Here is a 14,794-nt window from a genome sequence, read left to right as displayed (position 1 = left end):
GACCCTAGGCCCGAAACGTCAGCCTTTCTGCTCCTATGATGCTGCTTGGCCTGCTGTGTTCATCCAGCCCTGCACCTTGTTGTCTCGGATTCTCCAGCATCTGCAGTTCCTACTATCTGAGCCAAGAAAGCCAGTTCAGTTCAAGAGGAATTAGGGATAGGTAATAAATGCTTGCAACCAACACCCACATCCCAAGCAAAAAATTAAAATTTCAAACAGCCAAGAACTGGCAAGAAAATAAAGAGTTTTGAAGAGTGTTTCACAAGTTTGTCACCTCTATCTCTGTGCCATTCGCTTTTGGTTTGAACCACTTCACTGAACACGTCCGTCCAATGTGGTCAACAGACTGCACGACTCCATACACGCCAACATCCTGAGGTCCTTGTGCTTATAGGGAACAGTGAATTCATGCAAAGCAGGAAAAACAAATCACAAAGCAGAAAGTGAGAACTATTTCTAGTTAGTACTTGGCAAAACTCAAATTGCAAAACAAAGGTTCTGCTCGATCAGAAATACTTCTGCACTTTTCCCCACTGGAAATAATTTAATTATCCCCAGCCTTCAAAAGGTAGAATGCAGCATCTCGAATACACAAATGGCATAAATCATGAGATACAGCCTTTAACAGTTTAATCAAGTATACGGATCATACTTAGAAAACAGGAGCAAGAGTAGGTGTTTTGTCTCTGAGCCCACTTCACAGTTCAATATGATCATGGCTGATCTATCAATGCCATACTCCCACACTTTCCCTATACTCCTTGATGCCTTTAGTGTCTAGCCATCCACCTTTTTTGTCAATATATTCAGTGATTTGGCCTCCACCACCTTAGATGATTGTGAATTCTACAGGTTTGCCACCATCCCAGTGAAGAAATTTTACATTTCATTTCTAAATGCTCTGTCCATTAACCATCATCCTTTGTTCTTTATGCTTCCCCTGCCTGGGGATAATCTGTGCAACTAGTCTATCTCACCCTGTCAGAATTTATACGTTTCATTGATATCCCCTGTCATTCTCAAAACTCCAAGAGCCAGGTGACTCAATCTCTCCTAATATGCCAAAACCACACAATCTCAGGAACCAGTCATTGCACACCATTTATGAATAGTGTCTGTCTTTTACTTGGTAAAAACATGCAATACTCCAGGTATGGTCTCACCAAGGCCTGATACAGGTGTAGCATGTTATCCTTGCTCTTGTACTTAAGATTCCCTTGCAATGCAGGTCAACATACCATTTGACTTTTTTTTTCCCATTCATCTTGTGGGATGGGGGCTTCGCTGGCTGGGCCAGCATTTATTGCCTGTCTCTAGCTGCCCTTGAGAAGGTGGTGCTGAACTGCTACAGTGCACCTAGGTAGGTCCTCAATGCTGTGAGGAAGGGAATTCCAGGATTTTGACCCAGCTACAGCGAAGGAACGGCAATGTGCTTCCAAGTCAGGATGGTGAGTGGTTTGGAGGGAAACTTAAGGGTGGTGGTGTTCCCATGTATTTGCTGCCCTTGTCCTTCAAGACGAAAATGGTCATGGGTTTGGAAGCTGCTGTCTAAGATTCTTTGGCGAATTTGTGCAGTGTATCTTTTGGTAGTACACACTGCTGCTACTGAATATTGGTGGTGGAGGTAGTGAGTGTTTGTGGATGTAATGTCAATCAAGCATACTGCTGCTTCCTGGATGGTATTAAGCTGGAGTGTTGTTGGAGCTGCATCCATCTAGACAGGTGGAGAGTACTCCAGCACACTCCTGACTTGTGTCAGGTAGAAGATAGACAGGCTTTGGGGAAGTAGGAAGTGACTTACTGGCCACAGTATTCCTAGCATCTGCCCGGCTCTTGTAGCAGTTACGTTTATGTGGCAAGTCCAGTTGAGTTTCTGGTCAATGGTAATTCCCCCAGTACATTGATAGTGGGGTGTTCAGTGATGATAACACCACTGAATGTCAAGGGACAATAGTTAGATTGTCTCTTTTTGGTGATGGTCATAGCCTGATACTTGTATGGTGAGAATGTTCTTTGCTACTTCAGCCCAAGCCTAGATATTGCCCATCTTGCTCCATTTGAAAATGGGCTCCCTCAGTGTCTGAGGAGTCATGAATGGTGAACATAGTGCAATCATTCGCGAACATCCCCACTTCTGACCTTATGGAGGGAAGATCGTTGGGCCTGGGACATTACCCTGAGGAACTCCTAGAGATGTCCTGGACCTGAGATGACCGACCTCCAACAAACCCAACCATCTTCCCAAGTCCCAGGATTAACTCTAACCAAAAACAACCAATTTATTCCTGTTTTCTGTCTGTTAATCAATTCTCAATCGATGCAAGTATATTGCAACTAATACCACACCCTTTAATTTTGCACATTAACCTGTTACATGAAACTTTGTGAACAATGTAAATCAAATATACCACTTGTACTGGTTCTCTCCAATTCTACTCGTTACATCTTCAAAAAGCTTCAAAAGGTTTGTCAAACATGATTTCCCTTTCATAAAGGCTTAGACTTTGTCTAATTCCATTGATACTTTCTAAATCTCCTGCAACGCATTCTTTGTAACAGATTCTAGCATTTTACCCACTACTGGTACTAAGATAAACAGCCTGTAATTTCCTGTTTTCTCCTTTCTAAATTGTGGGGCTACATTTGCAACCCTCCAGTCTGCCAGGACTGTTCAAGAATCACAAGTCTGGAAGATGATAATCAACATATCCACTATTTCCACTATCAACTCAGGCGCCCTGGGATATAGATTATTATGCCCTGGGGATTAACAGCTCAGTGCCATTATTTCGACAGCATTTTATTATTTTTAAAAACGCGAATTTCCTTTAATTCCTCCTCCTTAAAATCAAACATTCCTTCCCATTAAGTTACTTGTTCTTTTTCTGTGGAGGTAAAGGTAGCTGTTTAATTGCTCTGCCATTTCCATGCTTTCTTTTAGCTACTGTCATAATTCAGATAAGGGACCTACAAAATTTGTCTTCACTAATCTTTTTCTTTTTACATATTATGGCAACTTTTACATCCCACTTTTAAGTTCCTTACAAATTTCCTCAAACTCTTTTTCCCCCTCTTGATTAATCAATCTCTTGGTCCTCATTCACTGAATTCAAAAGACCTGGCAGTATTCAAAGGCTGGAAGATCTCTCTAGGCAAGCAAGTCTCAGCCAATTAGCATGACTAAAAAAATTAGCAGTTGCTCAATGCACTGGTCTGCAAAACGATCATCATGCGCACAGGCACCAGTAATTAAATTGTTCTGTGGTCACCTCCACTCCTACCAAATCCTGCCAAGTTTCCTCTCCATGTAATTCTGTAATGCTACTTCTGATTACGGCCTCAAATTAAACATTCCAATAGACAAACTTTTATTTAAAACGTATCCTGTTAAAGTCACCCATCAACTCTTTTATCCTCTAGAGAAGATTCCAAACCTTGTTTGTCTTTTCCTACAAGCATACCATCTCAACTCTGGTATCACCCTTTTAAATCTACTTTAGATTTTCTCAAATTGACTTTATACCCTTTCTAAAATAAGGCATTGGCCTAAATCTGGTCCTTTTTTCCCTACTGTCACTGTTTTACCATTCAATTTTGTCTCTGGATTAATAGTCTGGCAATAGTACCACTCGACCATTGTGCTCTTCCTATTAGGGGAAGGCAATCACTTTGATGGGATTGTACTACAGATCTCCAACAGCCAGCAGGTCCACAGGAGACGCCATCTCCCTGGCCCTACACTTATCCCTGGAACATCCTACACATTAGGCTCCCACTTACTGACTACAGCTCTGCCTTTAAACACTAATTCTAACCAAACTAATCTCCAATCTCAGAGACCTAGGTCTCTGATCCACCTGTTGCGACGGGATCCTCGACTTCCTGGCCTACAGAGGTGAGAATAGGTAACAGCACCTCCCCCACAACAATCCTCAACACCAGCGCCCTGCAAGACTGTGTACTCAGCCCCTTACCATATTCCCTGTACACATGACTGTGGGGTCAAATTTTGTCCCAACTCCATCTACAAGTTCGCAAACTACACCACCGTTGTAGGCCAGATCTCAAACAATGACGAGACAGAATACAGGGAAGAGATGGTGCGCTTGGTGGAATGATGTAAAGATAACAATCTCTCCCTCAACATCAGCAAAATAAAAGAGCTGGTCACTGGACTTCAGGAAGCAAGGTGGAGGGCATGTCCCCATCTATATCATTGGAGCTGGGGTGGAGATGGTGGAGAGCATCAAGTTCCTAGGAGTGACGATCACCAATCTGTCCTGGTCCACCCACACTGACGTGATGGTCAAGAAAGCACAACAACACCTTTACTTCAAAAAGGCTAACGTAATTCAGCATGTCCATAAAGACTCGTACCAACTTTCATAGATGCACTCTATCCGGATGCACCAAGGCTTGGTATGGCAACTGCTCTGCCTAGGACCGTAAGAAACTAGAGCGTTGTGAACACAGCCCAGCCCATCACACAAGCCAACCTTCCATCCAATGACTCCATCTACACTTCCCACTGCTTCAGAAAACCAGTCAACATAATCAAAGATCCCTCCCACCCCAGTTATAATCTCTAACCTCTTTCCTTGGAGTGAAGATACAAACGCTGAAACACACGTACCAACAGATTCAACAACAACTTCTTCCCCACTGTTATTAGACTTCTGAATGGACCTCAAATTTAATGGTGACCTTGCTCTTTGTGCACCTTCTCTGCAGCAGTAACACTGTTTTCCTCACTTTGTTCTATTACACCCTATGTACTTTGTATGGTATGATTTGCCTCTACTGCACGTAAAACGAAACTTTACCTAAGTGCATGGAGCAATGATAAATCAAATCAAAAAAGCAGGAACAGATATATCGACAGATATGAAAAAATATAAAAACAGGGTTCTGATGGTGGGTGATTTTAAATTTACCCTACATTGACTGCAACTCCCTCAGTGCCAGGGGCTTGAATGGGGGAGAATTTGTTACATGCATCCAGGAGGCTATCTTAAAACAACATGAAAATAATGCAACTAGGGAAAGAACCTTACTAGAACTGGTATTGGGGAATGAGCGGAGCCAGGTGATCAAAATTTCAGTGGGGAGCAATTTGGGAACAGTGGCCAAAATTCTCCAAGTTTAAGTTACTTACAGATAAGGATAAGACTAGATCTCTAGCAAACAGCAAACTTTGTTTTAACCAGCACTTATGTACCAGCACTCTCGACTGACCAGCAAAAATCGTATACCTGTATAGCCAGATGTTTACTGCATTATCATGATCTCCAAGTAGTCAGTTGGGAGTGCGAGTGAGAAGGCTCTCTGCCAGTTTTATTTCAGTTATTATTTACAGCATAAGTTACAAATAAAGTATAAGTGATGGGTATATCCCCTGCATCGCATTTCTGTGTGTTTTTACATTACTTGGACCTCATGATCAACCAGCACACTCCGTAAAAAGTTTGCCATACGTAAGTCAGGGAAGGCTGACTATGACAATATTAGGCAGGAATAGCGGATTGTAAATTGGGAGTAACTGTTTGAGGGTAAATCCACATCTGTCACATGGGGACTCTTTACAGTTCTGACATTGGATGACAAGAGAAATTGAGAGCTTAGTCAAAAAGGAAAACAATGCATACACATGATTTAGGAAACCAAAGACAGACAGAGCCCTTGAAGAATACAAATAAAACAGGAAACAACTTAAACAAAAGGAGTTAGGAAGGCTAAGAGGCCATGAAATGTCCTCAGCAAACAAGATCAAGGAAAGTCCCAAGGTGTTTTATACATATGTAAGGAGAAACGGTAGATTCTCTCAAGGATAAAGGAGGTAATTTATGCACGCAGCCAGAGGAAGTGGGCAAGGAACAAATACTTTGCATTAGTACTCACGAAGGAGGACGACATAGTGGATGGTGAGTCTCAGAAGGGACATGTTGATATGCTAGGGCGTGTCAATACAAAAAAAGGAGATGGTGTTAGGTGTTTCAAAAAGCATTTAGGCAGAAAATTCACATGGACCCAATGGGATTTATCCCAGGATAATCAGGGAGGTTAGGAGGAATTTGCTGGGGCCATGTACAAAATCTTTGCATCTTCTTTGGTCACAGGAGAGGTGCGAGAGGACTGGAGACTACCTAATGTCATTCCTTTGTTAAAGGGAGGCAACAGGGGTAATTGTGAAATTACAGGCTGGTAAGCCTTACGCCAAGTAGAGAAATTATTGGAGAAGATTCTTAGGGACAGGATTTACACACATTTGGAAAAAAATGGACTTGAATGATAGAAAGCACGGCTTTATGAGGGGGAAGCGGTGTCTCACAAACATGATTGAGTTTTTTTTAGGAAATGACAAAGATGGTTGATGAGGGTGGGATGGTGGACGTTCTCTAAATGGACTTTAGCAAGGATTTGACAAGGTCCCTCATGGCAGGCTGATACTAAAGGTGAAGTCACATAGGATCTCCAGTTAGCAGGTAAGATGAATACAGAACTGCCTTCGTCATTCAAGACAGAATATCAGTGGGAGGGACTTTTTTCCATCTGGAAATCGATGACCAGTGGTGTTCCACAGGAATCAGCACTGGGGCTCCATACATGAATAGATGATTTGGAGGAGAATGTAGGTGGATTCAGTGGTAAGCTCGCAGATGACAGAAAGATTCAGGGAGCTGCTGATAGTGAGAATTGTCAGAAGACATAGCAGGATATAGGTAGGCTGGAGACTCGGGCAGAGGAATGGCAGATGGAACTTAATCCAGACAAGTGTGAAGTGATGCTTTTTTGAAGGTCTAATGCAGGAGGGAAGTATACAGTAAATGGCAGAACCCTGAGTAGCATCAACACAGAGGGATCTGAGCATACAGGTCCGCAATTCCCTGTAAGTGGGAACATTAGTAGATAACAAGGTGTAGAGCTGGATGAACACAGCAGGCCAAGCAGCATCAGAGGAGCAGAAAAGCTGATGTTTCGAACCTAGACCCTTCTTCAGAAATGGGGGAGGGGGAAGGGGATTCTGAAATAAATAGGGAGAGAGGGGGAGGCGGATAGAAGATGGATAAAGGAGGAGATAGGTGGAGAGGAGACCGACAGGTCAAAGAGGCGGGGGCGGAGCCAGTAAAGGTGAGTGTAGGTGGGGAGTTAGGGAAGGGATAGGTCAGTCCCGGGACAGCGGACAGGTCAAGGGGGCAGGATGAGGCTAGTAGGGAAGAGATGGGGGTGGGGCTTGAGGTGGGAGGAGGGGATAGGTAAGAGGAAGGACAGGTTAGGGAGGCGGGGACAAGCTGGGCTGGTTTTGGGATGCGGTTGGGGAAGGGGAGATTTTGAAGCTTGTGAAGTCCACATTGATACCATTGGGCTGCAGGGTTCCCAAGCGAAATATGAGGTGCTATTCCTGCAACCTTCGGATGGCATCGTTGTGGCACTGCAGGAGGCCCAGGATGGACATGTCATCTAAGGAGTGGGAGGGGGAGTTGAAATGGTTCGCAACTGGAAGGTGCAGTTGTTTGTTGCGAACCGAACATAGGTCTTCCGCAAAGCGGTCCCCAAGCCTCCGCTTGGTTTCCCCGATGTAGAGGAGGCCACATCTGGAACAGTGGATACAGTATACCACATTAGCAGATGTGCAGGTGAACATCTGCTTGATGTGGAAGGTCTTCTTGGGGCCTGGGATGGGGGTGAGGGGGGAGGTGTAGCACCTCCTGCGGTTGCAGGGAAAAGTGCTGGGTGTGTTGGGGCTGGAGGGGAGTGTGGAGCAGACAAGGGAGTCACAGAGAGTGGTCCCTCCGGAAAGCAGATAAAGGGTGGGGAGGGAAAAATGTCTTTGGTGGTGGGGTCGGATTGCAGATGGCAGAAGTGTCAGAGGATGATGCGTTGGATCCGGAGGTTGGTGGGGTGGTACGTGAGGACGAAGGGGATTCTGTTTTGGTTGTTCTTGCGGGGAGGGGGTGTGAGGGATGAGTTGCGGGAAATGCGGGAGACGCAGTCAAGGGCATTCTCAACCACTGGTGGTGGTGGTTGGCGGGGGGGCGGGTGCGGGGTGGAAGAGTTGTGGTCCTTGAAAAACGAGGACATCTGAGATGTTCGGGAGTGGAATGCCCTCATCCTGGGAGCACATGCGGCGGAGGCGAAGGAATTGGGAATAGGGGATGGCATTTTTGCCAGAGGGTGGGTGGGAGGAGGTGTATTCTCGGTAGCTGTGGGAGTCGGTGGGCTTGAAATGGATATCGGTTTCCAGGTGGATTCCCGAGATGGAAACAGAGGGGTCCAGGAAGGAGAGAGAGAGGTATCAGAGACGGTCCAGGTGAACTTAAGGTTGAGGTGGTAGATGTTGAAGTGGATGAACTCTTGGAGCTCCTCGTGGGAGCACGAGGCGGCGCCAATATAGTCATTGATGTAACGGAGGAAGAGGTGGGGTTTAGAGCCAGTGTAGCTACGGAAGGAGGATTGTTCCACGTAACCTACAAAGAGGCAGGCATAGCTTGGGCCCATGCGGGTACACATGGCCACCCTCTTTGTCTGTAGGAAGTGGAAGGAATTGAAAGAAGTTGTTAAGGGTGAGGACGAGTTCAGCTAAGCAGATGAGGGTGTCAGTGGAGAGGGACTGGTCGGGCCTGCGGGACAGGAAGAAGCGGAGGGCCTTTAGGCCATCTGCATGGGGAATGCAGGTGTATGGGGACTGGACGTCCATGGTTCAGATGAGGTGTTGGGGACCAGGGAATCAGAAGGTTTGGAGGAGGTGGAGGGAGTGGGTGGTGTCACGGATGTAGGTGGGGATTTCCTGGACCAAGGGGGAAAATGGAGTCGAGATAAGTAGAGATAAGTTCAGTGGGGCAGGAGCAGGCGGAGACAAATGGGTCGAGCAAGGCAGTCAGGTTTGTGGATTTTGGGAAGGAAATAGAAATAGGCGGTGCTGGGTTGGGGAATGATGAGGTTGGATGCTGTGGGTAGGAGGTCACCTGAGGTGATGAGGCTGTGGGTGGTTTGGGAGATGATATTTTGGTGGTCAGGAGTGGGGTCATGATCAACTGGGCGGTAGGAGGTGGTGTCAGAGCTGGCGTCTGGCCTCTGATGTAGAGGTCAGTGCGCCATACTACAACTGCGCCTCCCCTGTCCGTGGGTTTTATGGTGAGGTTGGGATTGGAGCGGGGGGGCTGCACATTAGTAGACAAGCTGGCCAAGGCAGCATTTGGCACGCTTGCCTTCATTGTTTGGGGCACAGAGTATAAGAATTGGCAAGACATGTTGCAGTTCTTTAGAAATTTAATTAGGCCACATTTGGAATATTGTGTACAATTCTGATTGGTACAGAACACTACCAAAAAGATGTGGCGGCTTTGGAGAGGGTACAGAAAAGGTTTATCAGAATGTTGCCTGGTTGGGAAGGTATTAGCCATGAGGAGAGATTTGGACAAACTTGCTTTGCTTGCACTGGAACAGAGACAGAGGCGACCTGGTAGAAGTTTACAAGACCGTGAGAATCATGGATAGCCAGAGACTTTATTTTTATCCCCTTAATAAGTAGCTAGGAGAAGCAATTAGGAATTAGGCTGTAATTTATTGAGGGGGGGAATAAATCCAAAAGTTAGGACGCTATGCTTCAGTTAAACAGGGCACTGATGAGACCATAAACAGAGTACTGTGAACAGTATGGGTCTCTGTGGTTGGTTCACTCGCCAAACTGGTTTCTTAGTTCACAGACGCTTCATTACCCTGCTAGGTAACATCGTCAGTGCAGCCTCCGAAGCAGCGCTGTTGGGTTTTCCCACCTGGGTTTTAAACTCTGGAGTCCGTTGGAATTGGTTACTTCATTTCCTGTTTTGCTTCACAGTGGTGTATATATAGGGTCTAATTCTAAGTGTTTATTGATGGCCTTCTTGGTAGTAAACCAAGCCTCTAGAAATTCCTGTGCTTGTCTCTGTTTGGCCTGTCCTGTGATCCTGATATTGTCCCAATCGAACTGGTGACTATCCTTATCCATGTGAATGGAGACGAGTGAGTACTGGTTATGTCTTTTTGTTGCTAGTTGGTGTTCATGTATTCTTGTGGCCAGTTTCCTTCCTGTCTGTCCAATGTCATGTTGCAGTTTTTGCATGGGATCTTGTATATCACGTTGGTTCTGTCCATAGTGGGCAAGAGGTTTTTGGTTTGAGTTAGCAGTTGGCGTAGGGTTGACGTAGGTTTGTGAGCCACTCTAATGCCTAATGGTCACACGAGTCTTGTGGTCAGTTCGGATATGTTCTTGATGTATGGGAACATGGGGCGGCACAGTGGCTCAGTGGTTAACACTGCTGCCTCACAACCCCAGGAACCCAGGTTCAATTCCACCCTCAGGTGACTGCCTGTGTGGAATTTGCAAATTCTCCCCGTGTTTGCATGGGTTTCTCACGGGTGCTCTGGTTTCTTCCCACAGTCCAAAGATGTGCAGGCAAGGTGGAGTGGCCATGCTAAATTGCCCATAGTGTTCAGGGATGTGTAGATTAGGTGGGTTATAGGGGAGTGGGTCTGGGTGGGATGCTCCAAGGGTCAGTGTAGAGTTGTTGGGCCGAAGGGCGACATCCAGGCATGGGAGCAGTTTGTTCTTCTTCCCCGGTGAATTTGACGTCAGAGTGTTTATTAGCCGATGTGTCTCCTCTAGTTTAGTCCGTTTGATGACGACAAAAGTGTCGTCCACATATTGGATTCATAGTTTTAGGTTGGATCTGCGGAAGTGCTATGCTTTCAAGTCTCTGCACCACTGCTTCTGCTATTAGGCCGGAGATAGGTGACCCCACTCAATCCACACAGCCCAGGAGCTCCTCAATTCCCTCAATGGCACAAGAATAGACGAGGACGAGAACATGGTTTCCTTTGACATCACCGCCCTATTCACATCGATTGACATACCACTGACAAGAGAAACACCAGCAACACTTCTGAAAGAATGAGACCCTAGTGACACCATCTCCACAGACAACATGCTGAAACTACTGGACCTATGCCTCACGACCCACTTTACCTTTAACGGCCAAATCTATGAACAAATCAACAGGATACCCATGGTGTCACCTATCTCCGGACTAATAGCAGAAGTGGCAGGACCTCTGGCACTACCTGCCTATTTCTCTTGACTGTCCAGTAGTCACGCATCCCCTATGTGCCTGCTCTTCTTTAACCTGTGGTATAACCAGCTTTCAATATTTTATCCACTCTTCTATACCTTGTAAATGAACCTTTAACTCCAGCTGTCGTTTGAGCAGTGAGACCCATAGCCCATGCTTGCGAAGCTGGTGTTATTTTCTGTAGATGGGATTTTCCAGGTCATGTGAAGTCTCCACTCCACTACTCCAACTGCCTACATGCCATAGGATAGGCAATCTGCTAACCAAATTGCCTAAACATACCTTAAGCCTTTTAAAACTTGGTTTCATTTTACTTGCTTTAACCTTACAAAAGTAAGGTTTACTACAAAGCAGAAATTAGTGGAAAATCCTCATTCTTACCACAACTCAAGTCCCTCTCATAGCTTTAATTCTTACTTCTGTATTTCAAAATTACTGAAGTTGAAACAATGCTGAACAGAAGCTGCTGAATGAATCAACACTCTATACTTCCGTGAAGTCACTGTCGCTGCATTCCTCTGCTACTGAATCAGATTTGAGACTTTGGGAACAAAGACTGAAGAAGCCAAAGTTCCCGCTGTCCTCATGCTTTCTCGCACTGTTTCAGAAGCCACTGTCCCCACTCTAGCTCCCTCTCTTTATGAGCTGCTCATACAAAGAGGTGGCCATCCAGTCCCTCAAACCTGTTCAACCATTTAATAAGATCACAGCTGATCTGAACGTAACCTCAAATCCACATTCCTACCTATTCCTGATAAGGAACAAAAGATTTCCAAGGAATGTATCCAACTCCGCCTTAAAAACATTCATCAACTCTGCTTCAACTGCTTTTTCAGAAACTTCAAATAACTCAACCCCAAGAAAACATTTAACCTCATCACATTTATGAAGCTGATGCCTTTTTCAATTTGCGAGCCACAGCCACAAAAGGGAACATCCTGTCCACGTCTACCTTACCAAGACCCTCCAGCATGTTGAATGGCAAATTAGTCACAAGTGGCCTATTCCAGCTCCATGTTCATAATCTCGAGAGATGGCACCTCAGTCCCCAATACTTCTTTCACAAACATTTCTAATGTTTTTAATGGAAGGTTATAACGTGCTGGAATATAGTTTTCTTAGCAATGGCACCGCATCCAAATGCTGATTAAACCTACAGAACCAGCAGGAGGACAAGTAGAAACCAACTTCAAATCACAGCTTTAGATTTATAAAACCAGCAGAGATCAGGGAGTAAATCTGGAATCTAGAAGGTGGCCCTACACCAGCCATTGTATGGTTGATCAAATTTGATCACTTTGACATGGAAAGGACAAGTGAGGGTTTCTCAATATTACATTTACTTTAATCTCATCTAAATATACGAAAATGATAGATAAAGATCAGGTACACCCCATACCACGACGGCTTGTCTACCATTCTATGTACCACTTGTCCATTCCCCGATTATCCACCATCATCTAATGTCCTGGGTGAGACAAAACCAGAAAAATTTAATAGGACAAAAACAACTATAAACTCTTTCATGACTCTGAATTCTGGAATGAGGACGAAAATCAACTAAAGAGGAAGTTCTACAAAAGTGATTGCTTTTGTCCATTTATTTATCCATCACCTGCAAGATTGAGCTCTTAAACTATACTTCACACTTACCACGTTTATCCAGCACAAAGTCTCCAGGGCAAAACTCATTATTGTCCACATGATGAACTGGCAGCAAGTCATTGGATCGAATATTTTTCTCTACTGTACCATCCTGCCACATCACATCGACACTGGTGCTGGTTTTCAGAATCTCAACAGCAATTCTAGGAAAGAAATAAAATTAAACTGAGGAAAGGCGATGGCCGAGTGATACTATCACTAGACTAACAATCCTGAAAACCCAAGTAATGCTCTGGGGCCAAGGTCCAAGTTCTATATGGCAGATGGTGAGATCAGAATTCAATAAAATCTGGGAATTAAGAGTCTGATGATGACCATGAAACCATTGTCAATTGTCATAAGAATCCATCTGGTTCACCTATGTCCTTAAGGGGAGGCAATGGCCCAGTCGTATTATCGTTGGACTGTTAATCCAGAGACCCAGATAACATTCTGGGGACCCAGGTTCAAATCCCGCCATGGCAGATGGTGGAATCCGAATTCAACAAAATATCTAGAATTAAGAATCTAATGATGACCATGAATTGATTGTCAGAAAAAGCCATCTGGTTCGCTAATGTCCTTTGTGGGGGGTGAACTGCCATCTTTACCTGGTCTGGCCTACATGTGACTCCAAACCTCTGATCTGCCCTCTGGGCAATTAGGGATGGACAATAAATGCTGCCTAGCTAGTGATGTCCTCAAACCATTAATGAATAAAGGAATAAATAAAAGGAAATCTTCCCTCCTTGCCTGGTCTGGCCTACACATGACTCCAGATCCAGTGTGATGTGGCTGGCTCAGGACAGCTAGGAATGGGCAATAAATGCTGGCCAGTGACACTCACATCCCAAGAATGTCCAATTCCCAAATTTATACAATGGTGATTCTATTAATGGGAACCACAAGCCGAGTGTAAGAGGGCTATATCAATATATTGCTAAATAGATCCTAGCCACGATGTACATGGAAAATCTGAAAACAGTAAACTTACAATCCAACCCAGAACGTAAATAACGAGCTGAGGCTGCTAGAGGCTGTTACAGCAAGTCAGGGACATTTTTAACATGACCAAGTTAAAAAAAAATACAATAACATCATTTACTATACACTTAGCAAAGGCGGACTACACAGCAGTTTGATGGAAGACAGTAGGTTTTTCCACAATGCATAGACTTGACAGAATTCATGTTACCACAAGGCAGTGTCGGCCTGGTAGGGCTGATGCAATAGAGCAGAGTTTTTGAGTGAATGGCCAGCTGATGCATTTTGATTCTGGCTTAAGTTAGAGATGTCATCTTTAACACTATGTAGTGGACAGCATTTCAGGGAGGAGTAAGATCTTGTTCCCTTGTTCTACAATAATCTGAATCAGGAGCAGGTGCTGGGCCCTTGAGCAGGAATAACACAAAGAACAGCACGCTGTTAAAGTAAGAGAGGTAAAATACCAGGAGAGTTTTTGCAACTTGAATATCAAATGGGTTTTTATGGCGTACACTTCAGAAACAAGATTGTTACATTTCAAAACAGTGCTATTATCTAATATGACCTGAAGAATGCCTGAGATCTAATGAAGTGGCAATTCAGATGACGAATATATTAATGACATGTGCATTAGGTTTGAACTAGTTGTTCAATTTAGGGAGCTAGTAATTGGGTGGGGGGACTTATGGAATGTAACTGACTTAAAACCTTCATGTAAAAACACGGACTTGAATTCTGTTTAAATAGTTATTGAGGTAAAATAATGGTAGCAGAGAATGATTAAGTATAAAGTTTTGGAGTACGATTACGCACCTGTTTTCTGAAAATGAGTCTCATGACAGTTGAAGAATGAAGTTGCAATGTGGACCGAGGTTACCTCTTTACCACTTTGGTTCGCATATAGAAGCAAGATTAAAAAAAACTTGAAGAAATCAGAGACAACAAGGTGCAGGGCTGGATGAACACAGCAGGCCAAGCAGCATCATAGGAGCAGAGAGGCTGACGTTTCGGGCCGAGACCCTTCATCAGAAAAGGGGGAGGGGAAGGGGGTTTTGAAATAA

The 14,794-nt window shown here is 44.6% G+C and overlaps 1 protein-coding gene across 1 annotated transcript in view; it reads right to left on the bottom strand.

Annotated features, from left to right (window-relative positions):
* LOC125485890 ((E3-independent) E2 ubiquitin-conjugating enzyme UBE2O-like) overlaps window positions 1-12,909 on the bottom strand; it is a 14,744-nt gene extending 1,835 nt beyond the window's left edge. Inside the window, exons 1-2 of the mRNA XM_048611065.1 lie at window positions 12,759-12,909; window positions 275-387 (exon numbers count right to left, since the gene is read on the bottom strand). Of these exons, the coding sequence (XP_048467022.1) occupies window positions 275-387; window positions 12,759-12,870 (225 nt within the window). The 5' untranslated portion in view covers window positions 12,871-12,909. The remainder of the gene's footprint in view (window positions 1-274; window positions 388-12,758) is intronic.
* Window positions 12,910-14,794: the final 1,885 nt, after the last annotated feature.

The sequence above is a fragment of the Rhincodon typus genome, chromosome 23 (genome assembly GCF_021869965.1).
Source record: "Rhincodon typus isolate 14 chromosome 23, sRhiTyp1.1, whole genome shotgun sequence".
In the NCBI taxonomy this organism is placed as follows: domain Eukaryota; kingdom Metazoa; phylum Chordata; class Chondrichthyes; order Orectolobiformes; family Rhincodontidae; genus Rhincodon; species Rhincodon typus.
This window is presented reverse-complemented; position numbering and strand designations above follow the sequence as displayed.